General features: G+C 45.2%; 1 protein-coding gene across 2 annotated transcripts in view; it reads right to left on the reverse strand.

Moving 5' to 3' along the window:
* Positions 1 to 16,257, reverse strand: part of Slc22a15 (solute carrier family 22 member 15) — a 60,143-nt gene extending 43,886 nt beyond the window's left edge. For both annotated transcript variants that reach the window (XM_029475587.1, XM_021157961.2), the window contains exons 1-2: positions 15,858 to 16,257; positions 7,305 to 7,517 (exon numbers count right to left, since the gene is read on the reverse strand). In XM_029475587.1, coding sequence (XP_029331447.1) covers positions 7,305 to 7,517; positions 15,858 to 15,944 — 300 coding nt within the window. In that variant the 5' untranslated portion in view covers positions 15,945 to 16,257. The remainder of the gene's footprint in view (positions 1 to 7,304; positions 7,518 to 15,857) is intronic.
* Positions 16,258 to 21,910: the final 5,653 nt, after the last annotated feature.

Below are 21,910 nucleotides of genomic sequence, written 5' to 3' on the forward strand. Positions count from 1 at the left end.
TCTCTGCCTCTCTGCCTCTCTGCCTCTCTGCCTCTCTGCCTCTCTGCCTCTCTGTCTCTCTGCCTCTCTGCCTCTCTGCCTCTCTGCCTCTGCCTCTGCAGGCACCGGCTCTCATGCACACACACACTAGATACACATACACCTATATATTAAAAAATTAAAATAAAACATCTTAAATATGACAGTCTATGCAGGACATGCTTTAAAACTAAGGTTTATATGGAAAAGTGTTTGGAAGCCACTCTGTAATGGAAAGAATATGGACCCCAGGAGAGCAGCTTATGTGGGATACGGTTTAGGGTAAACCCCTTGACACCTGTCTTAGTTGTTTTTTTGTACTGCTGTGATAAGATACCACAACCAAGATAGCTTAGAGAAGAAAAAGTTTATTTAGCGCTTATAGTTTCAGAGGCTGAGTTCATGACAGCAATGGTGGGGAGCATGGCATTGGACCAGTAGCTGAGAGCTCACACCTTGATCATCAAGTAGGAAGCAGAGAGAGCTAACCTGGAATAACACCAGCCTTTGAAACCTGAAAGCCCATCCTCCAGTGTATACCTCTCCAATAAGGCCACACCCCCAAATCCTTCCTAAGCAGTTCCATCAACTGGGACCAAGCACAAAGAAATACGTGCCTACGGGGACCATTTTCATTCCATTGTTGATTTATACACTAGGGCTATTGGGCTATGGAAAACCTATGGTAGACAGCCTCTTACCTATGAGCTCTGAAAGACAGTCACATTGTCCGCCTCCTCATTGTCTCTTCTACCCATGAAACCTTCTGGAGGTTCACCTTTCTACCTCCAAGCTTGGAGCAAAGAATGAACAGTCTCGCCACAGCTGAGTGGCCTGTAAGGGTAAATGGATTTCTGTCCCAGTAGTGGACAGTGTTGCCACCTGTACTACATTATAAACAAAGCAGACAGGCCATGGCCAGCCTTGCAAAGCATCATGGACCTACTCAGTCTGAGGCAACTGGTTAAAAGTTGAGATGCTCCACAGATAGTCATGACTCCAGACATCCTGTAGAGGGTTACACATCGACATTTCCCGACTGTGCAGCAGAGCAGCCCTCTCCCACCTTAGGTCTAGACACACCAGAGGAATGCTTGAGGTGCAGGCTCACTCTCTGCAGGATAATTTGCTCCTTGCAATATAACTCTGAAGGTGGAATATTGATGCTCAGGTAAGAAAGGAACATAGTCTTTCATGTGCCTTTCTGCCCCAGAAAGAAAATAATTACAGACCTATAGTCAAGATGAATGATATAGCATATATACCCAGTTGTGGGCATCTAAGTAGTATCAGTGAGAATGAAAGAGACAGACAAGCATTGCAGGAAGAGATAGAAAGGGACAGGGAGGAAGAGAGGATGAGAGATAGAAACAGAGAAGCACATGGAGAGAACAGAAAATAGGGTCTCAGTATGTAACTCTGGCAGGCCTGGAGCTCACTGTGTAGACCAGGCTAATCTTGAACTCGTAGCCATCTACCCATCTCTGCCTCCTTAGTACCAGCAGCCCTCTCTTGTTTGATTCTCTGGTGGTATTGGGGATTAAAGAAATGCACCATCAGGCCCAGCAAGTCAGAGAACTTATCACAGGAAAGCGTCTCGTGGAAGAGAATAGGGAACTCAGCTTGGAGAATGCAGTGATGGAGAAAACTGGAGCCAGGATGCCAGAGACAAGAGAAGCAGTGAGGGGATTGGGGGGGGGGGGGGGGGAAGGAGCTGACACAGATGCAGACCGACAGACAGATGGTGAGAGAGACGGTGACTTACAGATACACTCCAGTGGGCCAGACACAGGTAGTGTAAAGACAAGGCCCATCTGAGCCCTTTAGTTATTTGCCCTCAGGGATGCACTTGCTGGAGAAGCCGCTTAATTCCATTTCTCCATCACCAACCACCTCTGTCTCTGTCAAGGTAGCTCTCTGAGCTCCCACTTGATAACTCCCCTGTCTGTCTGGCCTCAGTCAGTTGTGGAGCGCTCTTTGCTGGGAGCCTCCAGAGGATCAGCACAGGGCCTGATGAGACTGATGGCCTAGTCCCGCTGCCCCGAAGTGGAGGGTCTAAAAGTTCTCTCTCCTACTGTGGAGAGAGTCCTTTCAGTCATGAGACAAGTAATAGTCGCTCAATGAACACTGGTTAATAAAGGTATCCTTCCAGTCAGAAGGGCTTCTAATTATTCATCTCATTAGTATTAATTTCACTCAATTCTACTACAATAGGCTGTATACCTGCAGTGCTGAAGCAAAGTATAGCTCTATTAACTAAATTAAAATATTTAATGGATTCCGTGGGATAGTCTACCCAGGTATCACTGAGGCCCCATTCTCCCTGGCCTATAGTCCCAACTGCTTGCAAGGCTGGAGCAGTAGCCAGCCTGGACTAGAGTGAGTTCGAGAATGGGCAGGGAAATCTAGTGAGATCCTGTCTCAAAATAAAAAGTAAAAAGAAAGATATGAAGACAGCTGTGGTAGAATACTTGCTTAGCATATGCAAGGCCCTGGGTTCAATCCCCAGGACCACAAGATAATCAAGGAAGAAAGGGCTGCAGGTGGTGAACTGAATGGATTCGGAATACACAGAGTAGCTCAGTGCATTTGGACCACGCTCCCTACACTTTGTGTGCAGCAGCTTCTGAGCTAGGCAGTATGGTGTGTACTCTTTACCTACTGGGGTGACCCCATTTCAGTCCTGAACTATCTGAACTCTGGAATCGTCTCTTGTCTGGTGCTTGTGGGAGGGGAGGACAAACAGGGTTCAGGATAGCTCCGAGGAGGAAAGTGCCAGGATTCTCAAGCCTGCAAGGAAGTTTGCCGTGAGCTTCTCTGCTGGTGATAATTAGGTTGAGAACTGTTTACACGTGTAGCAGACTTTGGTCTAAGACTCACTTGCATTACAGTATGATGATAGACTTAAAAGAATGGATCTACAGCTCTCACCCACTTCACACTCCTAGGGGAGACTAAACGGAACCAGGCTTTTCTAGAAAGATGACTGTGACCACAGCTTAGATATGGAGCTGAAAGATAACCTGCAATATATTAAGTCAAAGACACACAGACACATAGGCAGGCAGGCAGGCAGGCAGACAGACAGACAAATATACCTTCTTTCTCCCTCCCCACTTTCTTCTTCTCCCTAACTCTTGGGTATGTGGGCGGGGGGCTTGAACCAGGCCCTTGTGTATGTTAGCCAAGAGTTCTACTATTGGGCCACATCTCTATCCCTCAACAAAGGTGTCTCAAGTACTTTTAAAAATCAAAATGACCCAGGAGGATGTCTACTTTCTAAGGGCAAAGGCACAGGGCAAAGACAAGGTAGAAACACATTTCCTACTCTCCCCCCAAACACTGCTGAATATTATACATGAAACAAACACAAGATGACTCTAAAAAGTAGAAAAATCCATCTAGGGACCCTAGATTTCAATAAATGACACAGAGGAGTGCTCCCCACGTTCTCCAGCCTCATGTTCAAGACTAGATGTTGGCGAAGCCAGCAGGTCGAAAGTAAGACAGGCAGAAGGATCCAAGCTTGCATGAAGGTATTGGCTGAGTACTCGCTCAGCAAGCACTGCCAAGTACTGTTAAAAAATGTTAGTGTTCCTGTAAGCACCCAGTAGTGCTTCTTTTTCTTTCAAATATACTAAGCTGGTTAGGGTGATGCTGTCAGAGTTTCCCTTGAGCCCGAAACTTCCAGTGAAGCAGTCACTTATGGACACCCAGCCAGACCAGCATCATGGTCACCCTACGGCTTGGAACATTTCAGGTAGAAAGAACTACAACCACAGTGGATGCTGAAGCTACAACCCTCCAAGAGGCCGTGTTCAAGTCATGACCAACCAAACTTACCCCTGCTTAGAAAGACTTTGCTTCAGCCATGGCAAGGCTCAGGGAGCCCTGCCCAAGCTGCAGCTGTTCTCACTCAGGCTTGTGATTGGTGAAGCCCGAAACCATTCCACAACAAAGCTGTGCCTGCTAAAGATGCCAGTAGACTCATATATAGATAGGCTAAAGGCAACTCTTAATGAGAGAAAAAAAATCACCCAAATATTTATACAGACAAAATTACCGTGTGCAGCTTTATTATGTAAAACTTATGTGCAAATGGAAAAGAAATGAAAAGATATATTAACTTGGAAAACAAGCAAGCAAGAAGAATCTACCCAATCCTCCCCAAGCTTATTGACAGCTGCAATAATACAATCCTAGGCCAGTCAGTCAGCAGAGAATTACACTGAGTGGAAAAAGTGAACCATGAAAGTCTCCAGCAATAAGAGCCAGGTCTTTATACAATTCTTCAAGTGATATCTCCTAAACATTGAAGTTTATGAGAAAACATCTGTAGTTAGGAGGAGCTACCAAAGGGTGAGCCACGAAGAGAAGCAGGACCGCTCTAAAGGCCAGCAAGAGACGCCGCAGCAATGTCAGCAGTCAGCTGTCATCAGCTGAGGTGTCATCAAATGGTTTGGGGAGATGTTATTGATGGGGAGACTGGGCAGAGGGTAATATGGAATTTTCTGTATTATTTTCTTGTGACTGCATGTAAATTCACAGTTATTTTCAATTAAATTTTAAATTAAAAATAAAAAGGGCACTCCGTTGGTAATCTGGGGGATAATTTAGGCAGTAAAATAATTAAGGGCTCTAATAATCTATAAATCACTAAAGAGAGATCTTCACAGACATACTTTTGATAGATATATAGATCAAATAAACAGACACATGGGCAAAAGGAAAAGATGGCAGCTTACAGACGGAAGCAGGCTCCAGGCCTTGCATGTGGAGGGTGTGCTGAATTAAGACATAATCATTTGGCCACTCACTAGCAGCAGCATCTATACTGGATCACACAAGAATCATGGGTGGCCCCTAAGCTGTGCATGGAGATCTGATAAACAACAGTGACTATAATCTGAAAGTTAGTCCCCATAGTCTTCTCAATTATTAAAAATGAAACAGTAGCTGTACATGGAGTAGGGGAACTCAGATGATTCCTGGAAGACATGACTCAATATCATTAAAGCAGAGATAACTGGCCTGAGACAGGACACATAATACTAATGCAACATAGACAATATTTCAGTTTTTAAAAAGGGGAGGTGAAGTGGGAATTTCTGGTTTCACTGGAGACTCGGTTGTGTCATGTGATCTTTTTCTGGAAACTGTCTTATGGAAGATGTGTTGGTGAAGCAGACACCAGAAAGGATGCTTTGCTGAGAACAGACATGTGGTGTTTTTCTAGAAGCTGTCTGGTGAAAGGGCTTGTGATGTTTTGCTGGAGTGGACTTGAGAGCACTCGATGTTTGGAAAGAGTGTAAGTCTATCCCAATAGACAGTGGACGGCACGCAGGCATTGGTTCCCTTTGCTGAACTTCCTTAGGCTTGCTTGCTTTGCTGAGCTTTGCTTGTCGTGACCTCGTAAAGAGAAAGACACCAAAGAACTTCTGGTTATGTTCCGGCAGCTTCTTTCAGCTTCTGTGGACTCATGGCAATCGGCAGAGCCTTGAGGTTTCTCCTAGGATAGAGACACTGCTCTGACTCATGAGTTGGACTACCGCTGCAGATTCGTGCTAATGGACTGGACTTCTGACCATGAAGATTGGAATCACCCCAAAGAACTACTTCTAAACAGTCCACTTCTCCCTTGATCTATTAGCCATCTTCCTTCTCCCATGGCTTTGGTTGGTGGGCTATAAGGGAGGTTGAAGCATTTAAGGTCCCTTACTAAAAAGTAGGTTTTGAAAACGCTAAGCCTGCAGGGAAGAGTGTGGATTGTATAAAAACGGAGTCACAGAGACCAGGAAAGTGAACGGTCACAAGACCCTGAGCAGCTCAGGATGTTATAGAGGATCCTGGGTTAGATCCGACATATTTAGAAGAGAAAAACAATCCTGTTGTGGGAAGTATTAATCACGTGACACAACCACATGTGGATGGAACACAACTTCCAGCGAGGTATCAATCTGTTAAGTTGGTAACTGAGGTGTAGGTGGGAATCCTCTCTGAAACTTGTGGTCATAATTCTCCTCTTTGTTGTTTTTTGTTTTGTTTTTGGTTGGTTTTTTTTTGTTGTTGTTGTTTTGTTTTGTTTTTCGAGACAGGGTTTCTCTGTGTAGCCCTGGCTGTCCTGGCACTCATTTTGTAGACCAGGCTGGCCTCGAACTCAGAAATCCGCCTGCCTCTGCCTCCGGAGTGCTGGGATTAAAGGCATGCGCCACCACGCCCGGCTAATTCTTCTCTTTGTGAGAGAATGTTACTGTCCTCAGGAAATACTGGAATACTTAGTATGGAAACACTGGTGTGTACAACTTTCAAATGGCTGAAAACCACGGACAGCAACAGCGCTGCAGAAGCAACAGATGAAACCACGGGAAGTTAAGGGCTGGCCTTTTGTTTAAATCAGTTCGTTTCCATCACTCCTCCCCTCCCCCAGTGAAGATAGAACTGAGAGCGTCATATGTAATAGGCAAGCATATGACCTCTGAGTGGTATTCACAGCTCTCTCAGATGGAAATTATTCACAAACAAGGGCAAAAAAAAAAAAAAGAAAATATTAGGCTACTGCTGCCAGTCCAAAGGAAGCTCAGAGACATGCACCGCAGTCTAGGGGCAGACGATGTGTGCCTTCTTGGAGTCAGAATGAAGAGCGCGGACTTCCAAGTTAAGGTCAATCTAGGCTCCAATACCAACACTGTCATTATGAGTTAAGCTTGACCTCGGAGTCTCAGTTTCTCCATCGGTCAAATGAACAAACAGCCAACCCCCACCCCAGAAAACAGCCTGTCCCCACCCCCCAAAATTACTCTGAGTGAGTAAGACAAACCTATAAAATATCACAATGTCTAGTCTACAGCAAACAATCAGCAATGCTAATTGTCTCATTAAGAGGCTCGTGGTGGGCAGTTACCATGGCTGCTGCTGGGCCACAGACATACAAAGACCATCGAATCATGATTTCTTAATGCTGCCCTCAGTAGATGGTTCTCAGCTGCTTCATCTCTGGTGGGCTCTGCAGCACCAGAGTCTCTTGGTCAGCAGCGGCTTCACAGAGCAGGTTCCCTGCTTACAGCGGGGAAACCATCTGTACTTTATCCTGTGCAGCCAAGGGGTCTTGGGTCTCCATACAGCATGGGGCTGAAACATAAACTCTGGGGGTCACAGATAGACCGCTTGCACGCTCTTGCTTTATTTACATGGCTTGTCATTCACTGTGTAAAGGACTCTACAGTCAGTGCAGGCTCTTTCAGAATTGATAACCCTTTGTCCCCTGGCCCGTTTGGTGGCCTGCTTACCTCAGAGGCGATAGAGGTGAAGCTGTTGCTGAAATGCACGTGCTTATGGATCTCACTGCCATTGGCGGTCAGCAGCCAGTCCCCGAAGGCCTGGCCTTTGCCCAAAGTCTGGTTGCTGTGGCTCTGGTTGGGCAGGAGATCCGCCATGTCCCAGTGGTATGCTGGTGTAGCTCCAATCAGTGCAATGAGGATGGCTTCTGTGGCCACATAAAGCTGGAAGGAAACACACAGAATCAAACGCTGCAGACAGGCACATGAGCGTAGGAAACAAGGGAAGCCTGCTAACCATGATAGATATAGTGGTTGGGCTGGGGATGAAGCTCTGGTCCAGGGCTGGCCTAGCACTGCCTAAACCATGTATGCTGCCTCCCTTCCATAGTCCCAGCACTTAGGGAGTAGAGGCAGAAGGATCCAAAGTCGTCCTCAGTTACACAGTGAGTTCAAGATAGCTAGAAATGCCTGCTGAACTTACTTGCGAAAACAGAGAAGAAAAGGACAAAGAAGACAGGGAAGGGAAAGGGCTGGAGAGATGGCTCAGCAGTCAAGAGCCCCAGCTCTTCTTCCAGAGGACCAGGGGTCATTCCCAGCACCCACATGGCACCTTACAACCATCCATAACTCCAGTTCCAGGGAATCCCATACTCATGGGCACCAGGCATGCATGTAGTACACATGCAAACAAAAACATGAACACACATAAAGTAAAAACAAATAATCAAAGAAGAAGAGGGGGAAGAGGAAGAAGAGAGGAGGAGGAAGAGGAAGAAGTGAAAAGGAGGGTTGGGGGGCGGCGGCTGGTTCTTCCTTCTGTGTTTTGTTTTGCTTTGCTTTGTTTGGGCTACAGAAATGGACCACATCAGAAGCCAGGAAGAAAAAAAAATGAAAAAGCACCCATGTTATGAGAGGCCATCAGCAGTGCACTCACGGAGCACTCTACTTCCTTATACAGTTTTCCTTCCATAGCTGCAATGTGTCTGATGCTGTGGGCTTTGTGTGATATTGTCCAGCACTGGCGTAAGGCCCACATTGCTGGCTCTGGTTTAAAGGATTGATATTCCAGTTATTTTCTTCTCAGCACAGTGTTTTCAGCTCAAAAAAAAAAAATGTTCCTGGGAGCCTGGAGGTTCTTGGCTTTGCATTCATGATCTGAAGGTGTGGTTTTAAAATGTGGCGTGCAACTCCTAAGACTTAAAAAGCTTCAAAATCTCAGGCATATTCAGGTTGCAATTTGTAGCTAAGTTTAATCTTTGTTTACTCTAACCATAACTGTCCACTAACGAAGAAAAAATTACAGCAGCAATTCACATGCCATCTGCTGACTGCTCTCCATCTTGTGGCTTCTTGCAGTTGGGTTTATGGGGTGTTGAGCCCTCTCAGACTTGACTGATATGGACATCTGTTTGTGTTAGCTCTCATCGCTGAATGATTATTTCAGATTTAACATTCACTAAGAAAGGACGTAATTAGTCTGCATGTTAAGAAGATCTTATTTCAAGGAAACAAGACCCCTGTTAACTTTGAACTTGGTCTTAAAATAAACAGACTAAGTGTCTAAAAGATACAAAGCATGTGATTTCTATCATTGTGTGGCCATGAGGGCTGACCAGGCACATGGAAACAGGGAGTCTGCTAGAAGATTCCTCTTCTGTCCACTGAAAACTCTAGCTGGGGGCTCTTTTTTTTTTTTTAAGATTTATTTACTATATGTAAGTATACTTTAGCTGGCTTCAGACACACCAGAAGAGAGCATCAGATCTCATTACAAATAGTTGTGAGCTACCATATGGTTGCTGGGATTTGAACTCAGGACCTCTAGAAGAGTAGTCAGTGCTCTTAACCGCTGAGCCATATCTCCAGCCCCGGGGGCTCCTTCCACACCTTTCTGCAGGGGCATGTTCAACTAAGCAGATAAATAGAAGAGCCAACAGCACAGCCATTCATCAGTGACAGATGGTGGAATTAGTTATGGAAAGAGAAAGAAGTCATGATATTTTGTGACTAGTATTGGAAACGAATGCAAAAGTTGGGCTGTGATTTCTTCCCTCTTGGTAAGGCCGAGTGGGCACAAGGCTATTTTGCGTTGATAGACTGTGGAACTTCTGGGAGAAGGGCAAAGGTACTGTGGGTCCATAAGCTGTCAGATTTCTGATAAGGTACAAAGGAAAATCTGTTCCTAGGCTTGCATATTTCCTGTACCTTATTTGCATGCTATTAAGGACATTTTAGAAGAGGAGGCAATCAGCTTATAAAAATAAAAACCTTAATAATCACAAGAACAAATAGATTACATATCTAGCAGTAGCTATAATTACGAAGCCACTTTCATCCACTTAGTAACTGCCCCTCTGATTACAATCTGCTGAAATTTAATTGATGGGTATAAAGAAATGAAAAACATGGGCCAAGGGAATGCAGGAGATGACTCAAATCACAGCCTTTCATCAGGCAAAACAAACCAGCCACGCTCCCTCTCTAACTATCCCCCCTTCTACCTCTGTGTGTTCTGTTCCTTCCCCTGGAGGCACCATCTCCTGTCAGCATCGTTAGAATGCTCTCATTCTCTGAAAGTCCGCTTCATTTACCTGCTTCCATTCTGACTCAGCTTCCTCTCCAATGGCCCAGAAGTTCTGTTCATGTACATTTGTTATGTCTGATTCATCTTTGGGCTTCTAAAGTAAATAAACCAGGGTCCCCACACTCAACAAGGGGATGAATAAATGACCAAGGAGGACACTAGTAATAATAGCACATGGTTTTATAATGTTAGCTATGTGCCATTCCTAGTCTAGGTTTCTGTTGAATGCATGTTAGCACATAATGCTTTTATCTGGATTGTTCTAGGACAAGCAATATTCCAGATGAAAGAGGAAATGCCCTAAGGGGTCCTCTCATCTGAGTTTTGCCTCATCCTGATGGTCACACAGTCCTTGGTATGTACTACAATTTGGGGAAAGCAGTTCAAAATGAATGGGTGGTAGAATCCAGTTAATCAGCCTTGGGAAGCAGTGTGCGCTCACTTCATCCCTAGCCATCAGTAAGAATAAATAACACACATTCTTCATCCTCTCTCCCTTCTCTCTCCTCTCACAATGTCTCCTTGGCCCCTTTATGGATAAGCATGAGTGTGCATGATGTGTCATACACACACACACACATTCAAGGTCCTTAATACATATGTGTTCATCATTTTATGCTAACAGAGAGGCTAACATGTGGGACTCTTCTATGCAGTGCCAGTCCATGTTCATGCTTGGTTTTCTTACTCATCAGGGAGACACAGTAGGCAGGTAGCAGCCATGCTGTGTAATAAACGTTACACAAGGCACCATGAGATTAGGTCAGAGAGGTAAGGTTCAAAGCCCATGAAATGTCAGTCTTCCATCCAAGAGGCACATCCTGGGGTTACATGGTCATATGAAGTCAAAGATGACACAACCATCCATGGGATGTACCACCCACCCAGAACATGCAGGTGCTTTTTCTTGGTTCGCCATTTTTGACCGTGACACAGTTTACATCCTCTTCTGTCCCCCAAAGAACCAACGTGGTCTCTCATCATTTACTGCCACTCTGCATACCATGTATCCATGCACCCACATTTTTGTCTAATGAAATCACACCTACCAGCAGATGGACTTTAAAGCCACAATGAGAAACCACTGTCTAGTCTCCTTCTGTGTCGAACTAACAACATCTTAGATAAATCATTATCTCCTTTGGCTCCAGCTCCAGGGAAGAACAAGTGCCCCAGATGGCTGGACTCCCTTTCCAGCCCCATCCCCACCCGCCCCAGTGTAATTAAAATTACAAAAATGACCCAAGGGTATTGAAAATTTGTTTCTGAAAGTGAAGGTTTCTAAAGTAATTTTGTAGTAACACCATTATGGGCTTTCATAAGGCGTCTGGGGACACCATCGCAACCCTGCACTGTGAAGTCATGGTTAAGTCTGATGTTTACTTTGTGAGTTGGAACAAGATACAGAGCAATTAAAAACCATTCAAGGTTTCCCGTAACAGCAAAACCAAGATGAGAGTGGGGTCACCTAACTCTATGGACAGATCATTTTCAAGGGAAGATAAGGAACAAAAATCAAAGTTGATTTCATTGCCGGCATTGCTATTAGTCCTTTATGCACTTAGGACTCGATTGTTTAACTGGTCAACCAGAAACACTCTGTGAGTAAGCCCGGAGTCGTGAAAGCAAGACCACATGCCCGGTCTGGAGCATGTGAGCACTCTTAGTTATTGAGTGAGTGTCTTACTGATAAGGATGTATTTGAGGGGTTTTAAATGTGGGACACACACATTCTAAAGGACTGGTGCCTCTTCTCTCAGTTCTAATCAATCTACATTGTATCACCAGCTCAGTCTCCTGAACTCAACAAACTCTTCTGGTCAAAACATACTAATGGGTGCAGGAGTATTTTCCTATAACCCAGTTGCTCTCTAGTTTGCATTCAAGCTTTCTGCACTCACCACTCAGGTATGACTTACCACGCTTAGCTACACATCTCTAAACCTCTTGTCTTCTTGCAGTACAACTGGATATTAATGTATGCCTCCGTCTAATGCACTCCCATCTAACTAGCCTCTCTAGAGGGTCCAGTGGAATACTTCTCTACTGAACAGCAAGCTTGTACAGTACTATAGGAACAATATGTACCAGGGCTTCCCAAACTTCAATAGGCAGATCGTGATTAAGGGATTTGTTTTAATGTAGTATATGTGTGTATGTGTCTTTGTGAATGTATGCCACATGGTGTGTGTGTGTGTGTGTGTGTGTGTCAGTGGAGAACAGAAGAGGCTGTGGGGACTCTGGAACTGGCTGCAGGTAGTTATAGGCTGCTTGATAGGGTTCTGGGAATCAAACTCAGGTCCCGAAACATCACACTATGGAGTTTGGAAGAAACTGAGTTAGCTTTAGGTTATTTCCATGGGACCCTAAGAAACGTGCTATCTGATCCCCCTCCTCTGACTGGGCTATCATTTTTTGTTAAGAATTCCTTCCCCCAAGCTTTGCAACACCCACAGCAGCCTCTCTTTACTTATTCCAGTATGACATAGACAACTTTTCCCTGTAAGATCAGCAAGGACTTAACTCCTGAGCCATCTCTCCAGCCGCACCTGATACACACGGAAGCAGAGATAGGAGGTATTCTCTGCTTCTGCAGCAGTGTTTTCCTATCTAAAATTACCTTCAGGTTTCTCTCTAAACCTAAGCTTCAAGTTCAGCTGCGCATCTTTCTGAAGGCTGCAGCAAAGCCCAATCTCCTTCCTTCCTTTCAAGGCATTGGTTGGGGTGTATTTTTCACTGAGGGAAATCGTACTTTGTATAACTATGGATAGAGTTAAACACTAACTTTCTAAAGAGCTGTAAAGAAAGTTACATTCATGCACCATCTAAACCCTCTTTGTACCACTATGGCAACAGCACATCATATGTATGTTTAAACTGGTTCCTTCCACAACAGTAAGGCAGAAAGGCAATCAAATCCAGCAGTTTTGGGCCAGGCATGGTGGGGCAGGCCTTTAATCACAACACTTAGGGAGCAGAGACAGTAGGATCTCTGTGAGTCTGAGGCCAGCCAGGGCTACATAGTAAGACCTTGTCTCAAAAATGAGCATACAAACAAACAAAACAATGATTCTTTTTTGTTTGTTTGTTTTTCGAGACAGGGTTTCTCTGTGTAGCCCTGGCTGTCCTGGAACTCTCTCTGTAGACCAGGCTGGCCTCGAACTCAGAAATCTGCCTGCCTCTGCCTCCCGAGTGCTGGGATGAAAGGCATGCGCCACCACGCCCGGCTGATTCATTTTTTAAAATCCTACTACTTACTAAGATCCTGGAAAAATCTTTTATCAGTCCCCATTTCTCTCCTTCAAGCCAGATGAGGCTCATAAGAGCACAGAGAGGACGTTCAGGAAGAAGTGTCTGACATACTTGTGTAAGTGCAGAGAGGCTGCTCAAGGGTGGATTAAAACTTAGGGGAAGGAGTGCTTAAAAGCAAGAGCGGTCAGGAGGGAGAGCAGAGAGCACACTTCTTAGGCTGCCATGAAAATACCCCAGAACTAACTCAGTTCCTGCCAACCTCTGCCATGTGATGTTCCTGAAAGCGCTCTAGGACTATCTCTGCCATGTGATGTTCCTGAAAGCGCTCTAGGACTATCTCTGCCATGTGATGTNCTCTGCCATGTGATGTTCCTGAAAGCGCTCTAGGACTATCTCTGCCATGTGATGTTCCTGAAAGCGCTCTAGGACTATCTCTGCCATGTGATGTCCCTGAAAGCGCTCTAGGACTATCTCTGCCATGTGATGTCCCTGAAAGCGCTCTAGGACTCTCTGCCATGTGATGTCCCTGAAAGTGCTCTAGGACTATCTCTGCCATGTGATGTCCCTGAAAGTGCTCTAGGACTATTATTTCCCTTATGCTTTTACTCACTAGTTTCTTCTAAATCAATTCAATTTCTAAACTTTTATTACATTTTTATCCACTGCTGGGGGTGGGGTGTGGAGGTCAAAGGATAAGTTTTGGGAAAATCTGGTTCTCTCCTTCTACCACGTGGGTCCAGAGAATTGAACTCAGGTCTTCAGGCTTGGCACCACACACCATACTTGGCTGAGCTAGCTCACCAGCCCTCAATTCAAATTTTTTTGGGGGCCGGGCGGTGGTGGCGCACGCCTTTAATCCCAGCGCTTGGGAGGCAGAGGCAGGCGGATTTCTGAGTTCGAGGTCTGCCTGGTCTACAGAGTGAGTTCCAGGACAGCCAAGACTACACAAAGAAACCCTGTCTCGGAAAAACAACAACAACAACAAAATCAAAAAATTTTAAGTAAATCAACATAAAAGTACAATCTGTTATCAATACAGCTATCCTTTGGCAGATGGAACTATTAAAGATGCACTTAATATTACAAACTCAAGGATAGCCTGGGATATCCTTGGGTTGGCAGGAACTGAGTTAGTTCTGGGGAAGGGACACGGCAACCCATACAGCCCACACCTACAAGATAAACAACCATCCATTGCCAATAACACTTGAAAACTTGGCAAATGGTGACCATAAATCAACCAACGGTTGCTGAGCAAAAAGATCATGGGCTTGGAACTCTTCCTTAACAAACTACAATGAACTAGGTCAGCCATTAATAAAAGCATGGGAGGGAGGGGAAGAAGGTATAGGTCAGCAGTAAAGCTCTCGTCTAAAAAGCACGAGGCCCTGCATCTCCAGCTGGCAATGAGGCGATAAAAGCCCAGGAAAATTAACAGGTCCTGACCCAGAATACTGGCCTTCTCAGTGCCACACTCAAGATTTTATTCTAAGTTGGCAACCACCTGGTTAGGCAAATAAGAAGATGCTAACACAAGAAGTGGAGCAGAGAAGTGGCCAGACAGATTGCCAGGAGAGGGGATAAATACTTGGAACTCCTGGTTAGATGGAATATTGTCAAAGAAACCATTATACATGAAGACCAGACACTGCAGTTACCGTTCTAGCTCTCTATACTAAGTCTTATTCTGCTAAGAGAAAGGCTTCCAAGTATCACCACTTGAACTGCTGTTCTGCCTGGTGCTGAAGTCAACTGAAGATTTTAATGGGGAAAGAGAATCAGTAGATTAAGTTTTACCTTACTGCCTCTCTTCCTGCCGCAGCATCAACGCAACGTTGAAGCAACTTGTGGGCTCTGGTTATAACGGCGGCCAGCCAGGACTTCCCTTGGAATAATATCTTAACTTACTTAGCTCAGCTGTCAGCTTCACAGTGTCAGTGTCACAGACCACTTCATCCCAGGAATGCGAGCCGCCTCCGGGACAGGGAGCTAGCTTCATTTTCTGGCCCTGGTGATAGGGACCAAACCCAGAGCCTTGCACATCTAGGGCTTTACCACTGACTGACCTGCTTCCTAGGGACAATCTGAGCGGCTCAGGCTGGCTTTGAATTTGCTTAGAAGAAGAACCATCCTTCTCCTGCCTCAGTTTCCATAGTGCTAGGACTACAGGAATGAACCTCTTAAAGAGCCCAAGGACTCCTAGAATCAAGAGTTTTAGGTTGAGGTGTGCATTTGGGTTCTGAGAATTCAATACAATGAACCACACCGTGTGGATGGTATCATTTCCCTAGACCAAAGCTGGCCTCGGAGCTTAATAACCCAGTAGAACTTTAACTAGAGAGAAATAAATTCCCGTGGATGGAAAGCCCCTTTAATAGGAAGCCTCCCTCAATCTCAGAGAGGGCTGAAGGAGGCCATACTAGACCTGATCTTTTGTGGGCAGGTTGTCCATGCTTTCTCTGTCTCAGAGTGCAAGGGGTTAGGGTGCCGACTCCTTTTGATCCCGGGTAATGGGTTTCATTCATCTTTCAACTAGCTCTGGCGGCAAAGTGTCAGTGCCAGGCTCTGGGTGACAGCCTGGGAGAGCTCAGTGGCTGGCCCGCCACCGCGCGGCGCCCGCCCGCCCGCCCGCCCCCTCCCTCCCTGCGCTCTCGCGCCACACCTGGGGCCAGGCTGAGCTGAGAGCGCCCCGGGGGCCGGGGGAGCCGGGGGAGCCGGGGACTCACCTGCAGCAGCACAGCCAGCAGGAAGCACAAGTACATCTGATAGAGGCCCATCTCGCCCACCGCCTGGAACGCCTCCTCCACCTCCATGGCGGGATCGCGCCCGAGGACCCGGCCGCCACCGCGACGGAGGACCTGGCTGCGCGGTGGCTGAAGATCGGGCGACGGAGCGACCGAGGACTGAGCCGGGCGGGGACGGAGGGCCGAGCGGCGGGGACAGGGAAGGAGGACCGGGCGGACCGCGGCCGAGGCGGGGACAGAGGACTGGGCCGAGCCGGGGGTGGAGAACCGGGCGGGGCTGGGGCCCAGGCGCAGGCGGGACCCTGCAGACGACCGGGTCCCGGGCGCGGAGGAGATGCGATGCTGGTCGCCCCGGCGCGGCCTCCCCGCTTCCTGTCAGAAGTGACAGGAATTTTTGGCGAGCGGTTGGCTGGCGCGCGGAAGGGAAAGAGGAAGTGGGTGCGGCGCGGGCGGCCACGGAGACTCACGGGAGGGGCCGGCAGCTCCACGCCGCGTCCCGCGGGGTTCGCCCCTTCGCACAAAGCGGTGGAATGCTGGGGCGCTCAGAGCTCTAGAGCCTTCCGAGAAGAGGGCCGGAAGGCATCTGTCCCTTTCCTCCTTTGTCTTGCCTTAGGTACACAGGGTCAGATGTAAGCTTCGCGCCTCGAGACATGCACTTAGTAGTGCCCACCAGGCCCACGGACAAGGGCAGGGGGTCATGGTTGTCACAGTCTGTCAATGGAGTTTGGCACAGGGCTGAAGAGGTGTGGGGACAGATTACTAGTGGCCCCACTCCTAATCCTGTTTTGTTTTTAAACTATTGCAAGTATCTAAACCAGCATATTTCAATCTGTGGGTCAGGACCAAAGACCCTTTCACAAGGGTCAGATATCAGATATTTACATTACAACTCATAACAGTAGCAAGATTACAGTTATGCAATAACAAAAAATTATTTTTATGGTTAAGGGGTCACCACAACATGAGGAACTGTGTTAGAGGGTCACTGCATTAGGAAGGTTGAGAACCACTAATCTAAACTATCGCTAAGTTTACCTTTGCTTTCTGTTGGTGTGATAATAGCATGACAGAAGAAACTTAGGGAGGGAAAGAGTTTATTTGGCTCACAGTTCCTCTCAGAGCCCATCATTGCTGGGAAGTAGAGGCACCAGGAACTTAAGCAGCTGGTAACATGGCATCCACAGACAAGAACAGAGGGCAGTGGTCTGATGGATGCCCTCACCAGGGATCAGCTAGTTCCCTCCCTCATTCATTCAGACTAGGACCCAACCTATGAAATGGCCTCACGCATATTCAGGGGGGCCTTTCTAACTCAATCCAATTTTTAAACAAATTCCCTCAGAAGCATGTCCAGGGCCAACCTACTCTAGACCGCTCCTCGCTGAATTGAATGAATGGGAACTTCCTTCGCAGCCGAGGCTAGGTTTTGATCATTAAAACGAATCTTCCCCTGAATATAATACAGAGTATAATGGATGACCAGGAAGCCCCCTTGTCTTGCAAGCATCCTTGTTGTGCTTCCACAATTTCCCATTAATTATGTCTGCTGTTTATAACTGCCCTTTAGTGGTCATCTACCTAATTATTGTAATAAAATGATACAATGTTGACTATGGCAGGGTTGGAAGCAGCCAGTGTGGTAGCCACAAAAGATGAATTGGAAAGTGCTTAAGCCAGTGGTGGTGGCAGCAGCCATAGAGGCAGCACAGACCTTTGATTCCAGCCCTGGGGAAGCAGAGGCTGGGCTCAGCTACAGAGTGAGATCGCTGGCAGTCAGGACTACAAAGATAAAGCAGCAAGACTTCCCTTTAACCATGTGGATCTAGCTTTCTTGGCAGGCAATGCTCTCTGTAAGAAGAGGGGGAGGGGCAGGGAGGAGAGGGGTCACTAGGCTTTGTTTCTTATTAAAGAACTTTTACTATTTTTTTTTCTAAAAATGTTTCCATTTTTATTTACGACTGTTTTGGGAATAAACGTGCTCATTTTGCCCTCCTAGACCATGATCTGGCTGTATTTGCACCCCAGTTTTCGTTATTTTTATTATGACATGATTTGTTTAGTGTTACATAGTTATTTATTAAATAATTCATTATTTGTTTTGCATTTTTCCCACGTTTTTTTCTACACAGAAAATATTTGAATATAAAATTGTAGTTCACAGACTTTGGAATTTTTTTTTATATATATTTTGTTTAGCTTTGTTACTTTGTGATTCTTTTACTAGCTAGATAGCATGAGTGTTTATAGCTTGTTGGCTTTCAACACTTTCTCTCCCTACCCATCTTTGATTTATTTGAGATAAGTACTGCTGTACCCCAAGTTGGCTTCAAATTTGTTATATAGCCAAGGCTATCCTTAAACTCCTGATCTGCCTGCCTTTGTCTTCTAGAAGGCTGAGAGAGCAGGCTGGCCAACCTACTACACCTTGCTACCATTCTCCTTTGTAAAGAGTGATGATGTGAAAGGGTATACAATCCTCTAAGTACTATTTACCCTGATTTACCAGTTCTCCTAAGCAGTATTTTGATAAAGTATGTTATGGTATTGCAATTTGCTCTTTAACCAGTGTTATGTTTTTGAGCATTCTTTTTACCTTTCTAGTTAAAAGTTGTACCTTTTAACATTTTTTAATTTATTATTTATTTGAACATTTTGTGGGCAAAGACAATATTAAATCCTAGAACTGCCTGACTTTTCCTGGGACCTAGCATCATTGTATTACAGTGCATTCATTGTAAAAACAAAACAAAACAAAACAAAACAAAACAAAACAAAACAAAACCCTGCACCATATGTGTTGAGAACAACACATGATTTTCATTTGCTGGGCTCAGAACATTCTGTACGTTAGTACATCATACTTGTAATCTTACTAAAATCATTGGCATGCATACTAAAAGCTTATATGAGTCTTTAATAAATATACCAACATCTTCCAGAATTATTTTCTTTTTAGATTCTCTTTTTAAATTTATAACTTCACAAGAGGACAATCTAAGTCACTTATTATTAATAATTTCCTTGAAATCTTGTCGTAGTCTTCATCTTATTCTTATCTTTTGTTTACTCTTTCTTCCTTTGGATGTTTATGGAGGGAGGACTTATTTCATTCATCTTGATAGTCTCTTGTTGAGGTTTGGTCTGTTGATATGTATTGTAATGCTAAATACTGACCCTGGCTACCTCGAGGAAAGGAGATCCTCAGTACACCAAGTGATGCTGCCCCTCAAGTTATCCCTGATTGGTCAATTAAAAAGCCTATGGCCTATGACTTATGCAGGAAATAGGAGGTGGGTCATTCACAAGGAGAAAGAATTCTGGGATAGAGCCAGGTGGAAAAGCCACCCAGGAAGATGTGAGGAGACAGATAAATGGTACCTGAGCACAGGTAGCCAGACACGTAGTAAATGTGGATTAAAATAAATGTGTTATCTTAAGTTGTATTTAGTCAGAGAAGAGCCTAGCTATATGGCCAAGGTTCTTTTAATTGACAGGTAATGCATCCATACAATATTCAGGATATTCTCTCTACAGTCTTTCTCTTCCCATTCAACCTGATAGTCTATTGTTTGTTCCTTTGCTCTGTCTGTTTCTGTTTGGTTTGTTTTTGTTTTGTTGTCTTCCTATTTAGCCTTTGGTGGCCTGAAACTTGATATGTAGACTAGGCTATCCTTGAGCTCACAGGAGTCCACCTGCCTCTGCCCCTCTGCCCCTCTGCCCCTCTGCCCCTCTGCCCCTCTGCCCCTCTGCCCCTCTGCCCCTCTGCCCCTCTTCCCCTCTGCCCCTCTGCCCCTCTGCCCCTCTGCCCCTCTGCCNCTCTGCCCCTCTGCCCCTCTGCCCCTCTGCCCCTCTGCCCCTCTGCCCCTCTGCCCCTCTGCCTCCTGAGTGCTGGGATTAAAGACATATACCACTATACTAGACATTTTAGTAGGAGAATAAATCTCTATATATTTGTGATGAATTATATAGTCAAAATTGTTTTCGCCATCCTGCTCTGTGCTTCTTTTAACTGCCTTGGTCATCTGTTGGATTGTTGCATTTATTTTTAAAGACAAGGTCTCACTATGTACCCCTGGCTGGCCTGGAACTCACTTTGTAGACCAGGGTGGACATTAATTCAGAGACATATCTCCCACTGTCTCCCAAGTGCTGGGATTTAATCTATTTTTTAAGATCTATCTTCCTTTTGCTACTCTGGGAGCTCTGGGTCACATCTTTATTAGTGTTTTGGAAGTTACACCTACAATTTTTAACACCTATATAACTGTGCTTTCCCACGATGTTTTTATCTATACATTCTACATAGAATCTATGTGTGTATCCTCTTTGCAAAATGATTAAGAACCTATACAATGTTTTAGGAATACCGTATCTGAGAGAGCTCAGGGGGCACAAAGATGTCACATTCTGGAAATGTTTCTAAATGATTGTCAGCTTGGCAAGTTTTAAATTACCTAGGAGACAACCTTCTGGATATGCCTGTGAAGGTGTTTCTAGGGAGGCTTAATAGAGGTGAGTCCTCATGTTTAGAGATTGCGGGCTGCCATCTCAGGATGAATAAAGAGCCGAGCACAGTCAAGCAGCAGCCTTCTCTCAGCTTCCTGAGTCTCTAACCCGGGACTCAAGGTTCATGGAAAGAGTTTTGATTAGAAAGATTCAGAACATGTTTTATTGCTAAGAATAATTATTTTTAATATAGAAACAAGAAGGCAAAAAACAAATGTGTTTTTCATGGCAGTGATAATGGATTATTTAATAGCCCAGGCTCTTTTAATAGCAAACTGGGAGGCCATGGGTCAGCTTACCTATGTTATGTGTGTGGGGAAGAGGCAAATGATTATTCTTAACCGAAAAGATAACTGTGATTATGTTGCTCTGTGGGGTATTAATTCACTCGGTGCCTGGTCTAGCAGTACCACCCTGACACTCACGTCCTGTATGCAGCCATTTATTCAAAGGCTGTGGGGCCATCTTTGCCTCCCTTCAGGTCCCTCAACTGTGTTCCAGTTGCACAAAACCTTAGCAAGGCTTTGTCCCATTTTGGACCAAATAGACATGAATTTAACTTTCTTTTCCCCACAGGGTTTCTCTGTATAGTAGTTCCTGTCTGTCCTGGAACTCACTTTGTAGACCAGGCTGGCCTCAAACTCAGTTTCTCTTGCCTCTGTCTCCCAGATGCTGGGATTCAAGGTGTGCACCCATACCCCCAGCAATGTGCATTTAACTTTAGACCCCCTTTTTTGATGTCATGAAGAGTTGTAAGTGAAAAAAATCACAATTAACATTATATATGACATATAGTTAAATTAATATATTGTTAAGTAGAAGGTGAACTCTTACATCCTATTCTCAAAAGCAGAAGTATTTTCAGTTGACCAAGACTTGTTCTGTAGTTCTGTATAATCAGTCTCTGCTATATCTACATCTACATCTCTATCTCTATCTATGTAATGTATCATCTAATCTGGCAGCAGTGAGTGGAAATACACGTAAGATACACCAGTGGACAAATGAAAGCAAGACCTAGAGAGAGAACTTAAACGCAAAGAGCAACAGATGCAGAGACAAAGTCACATCTAAAGTAAAATCAGCCAAAATCGATAGCAATTAAAGTTTGCAAATATAATCAGGGTAAAACCAGGATTCACCTCCAAATTCAGTCCTGAAAGCCAGATTAAAAGAGTGGAGGTGCTGTTAACTGAGGCGGGAACCCAAAGTGTGGAGGTTTGTGGTAGAGGGTGTATGCCAGAGTGGTGGGGCCAACATTGGTCTTTTAAATGTTTGCTGTCCCTTTAAGATCCTGCCCTCCCCCCTTAACCCAGCCAGGCCCCTGCTGGGTTTCCATGCCCTAATTTACAGTTAGAGACAGAGCTTCTGAGCATGCTCTCTAGAAAGAGCCAGGCTAATTAAAGCTCTCCTGAGGTTCAAGGTATTGCGTCTGTGGCTCTCAGCAATAGCTTCCATTTGAGCACATATTTCCCTCATCTGACCTCCCAGCCCCCACCTCATTTTGTTTTTTTCTTAAGTTTTTTTTT

The sequence above is a fragment of the Mus caroli genome, chromosome 3 (genome assembly GCF_900094665.2).
Source record: "Mus caroli chromosome 3, CAROLI_EIJ_v1.1, whole genome shotgun sequence".
In the NCBI taxonomy this organism is placed as follows: Eukaryota; Metazoa; Chordata; class Mammalia; order Rodentia; family Muridae; genus Mus; species Mus caroli.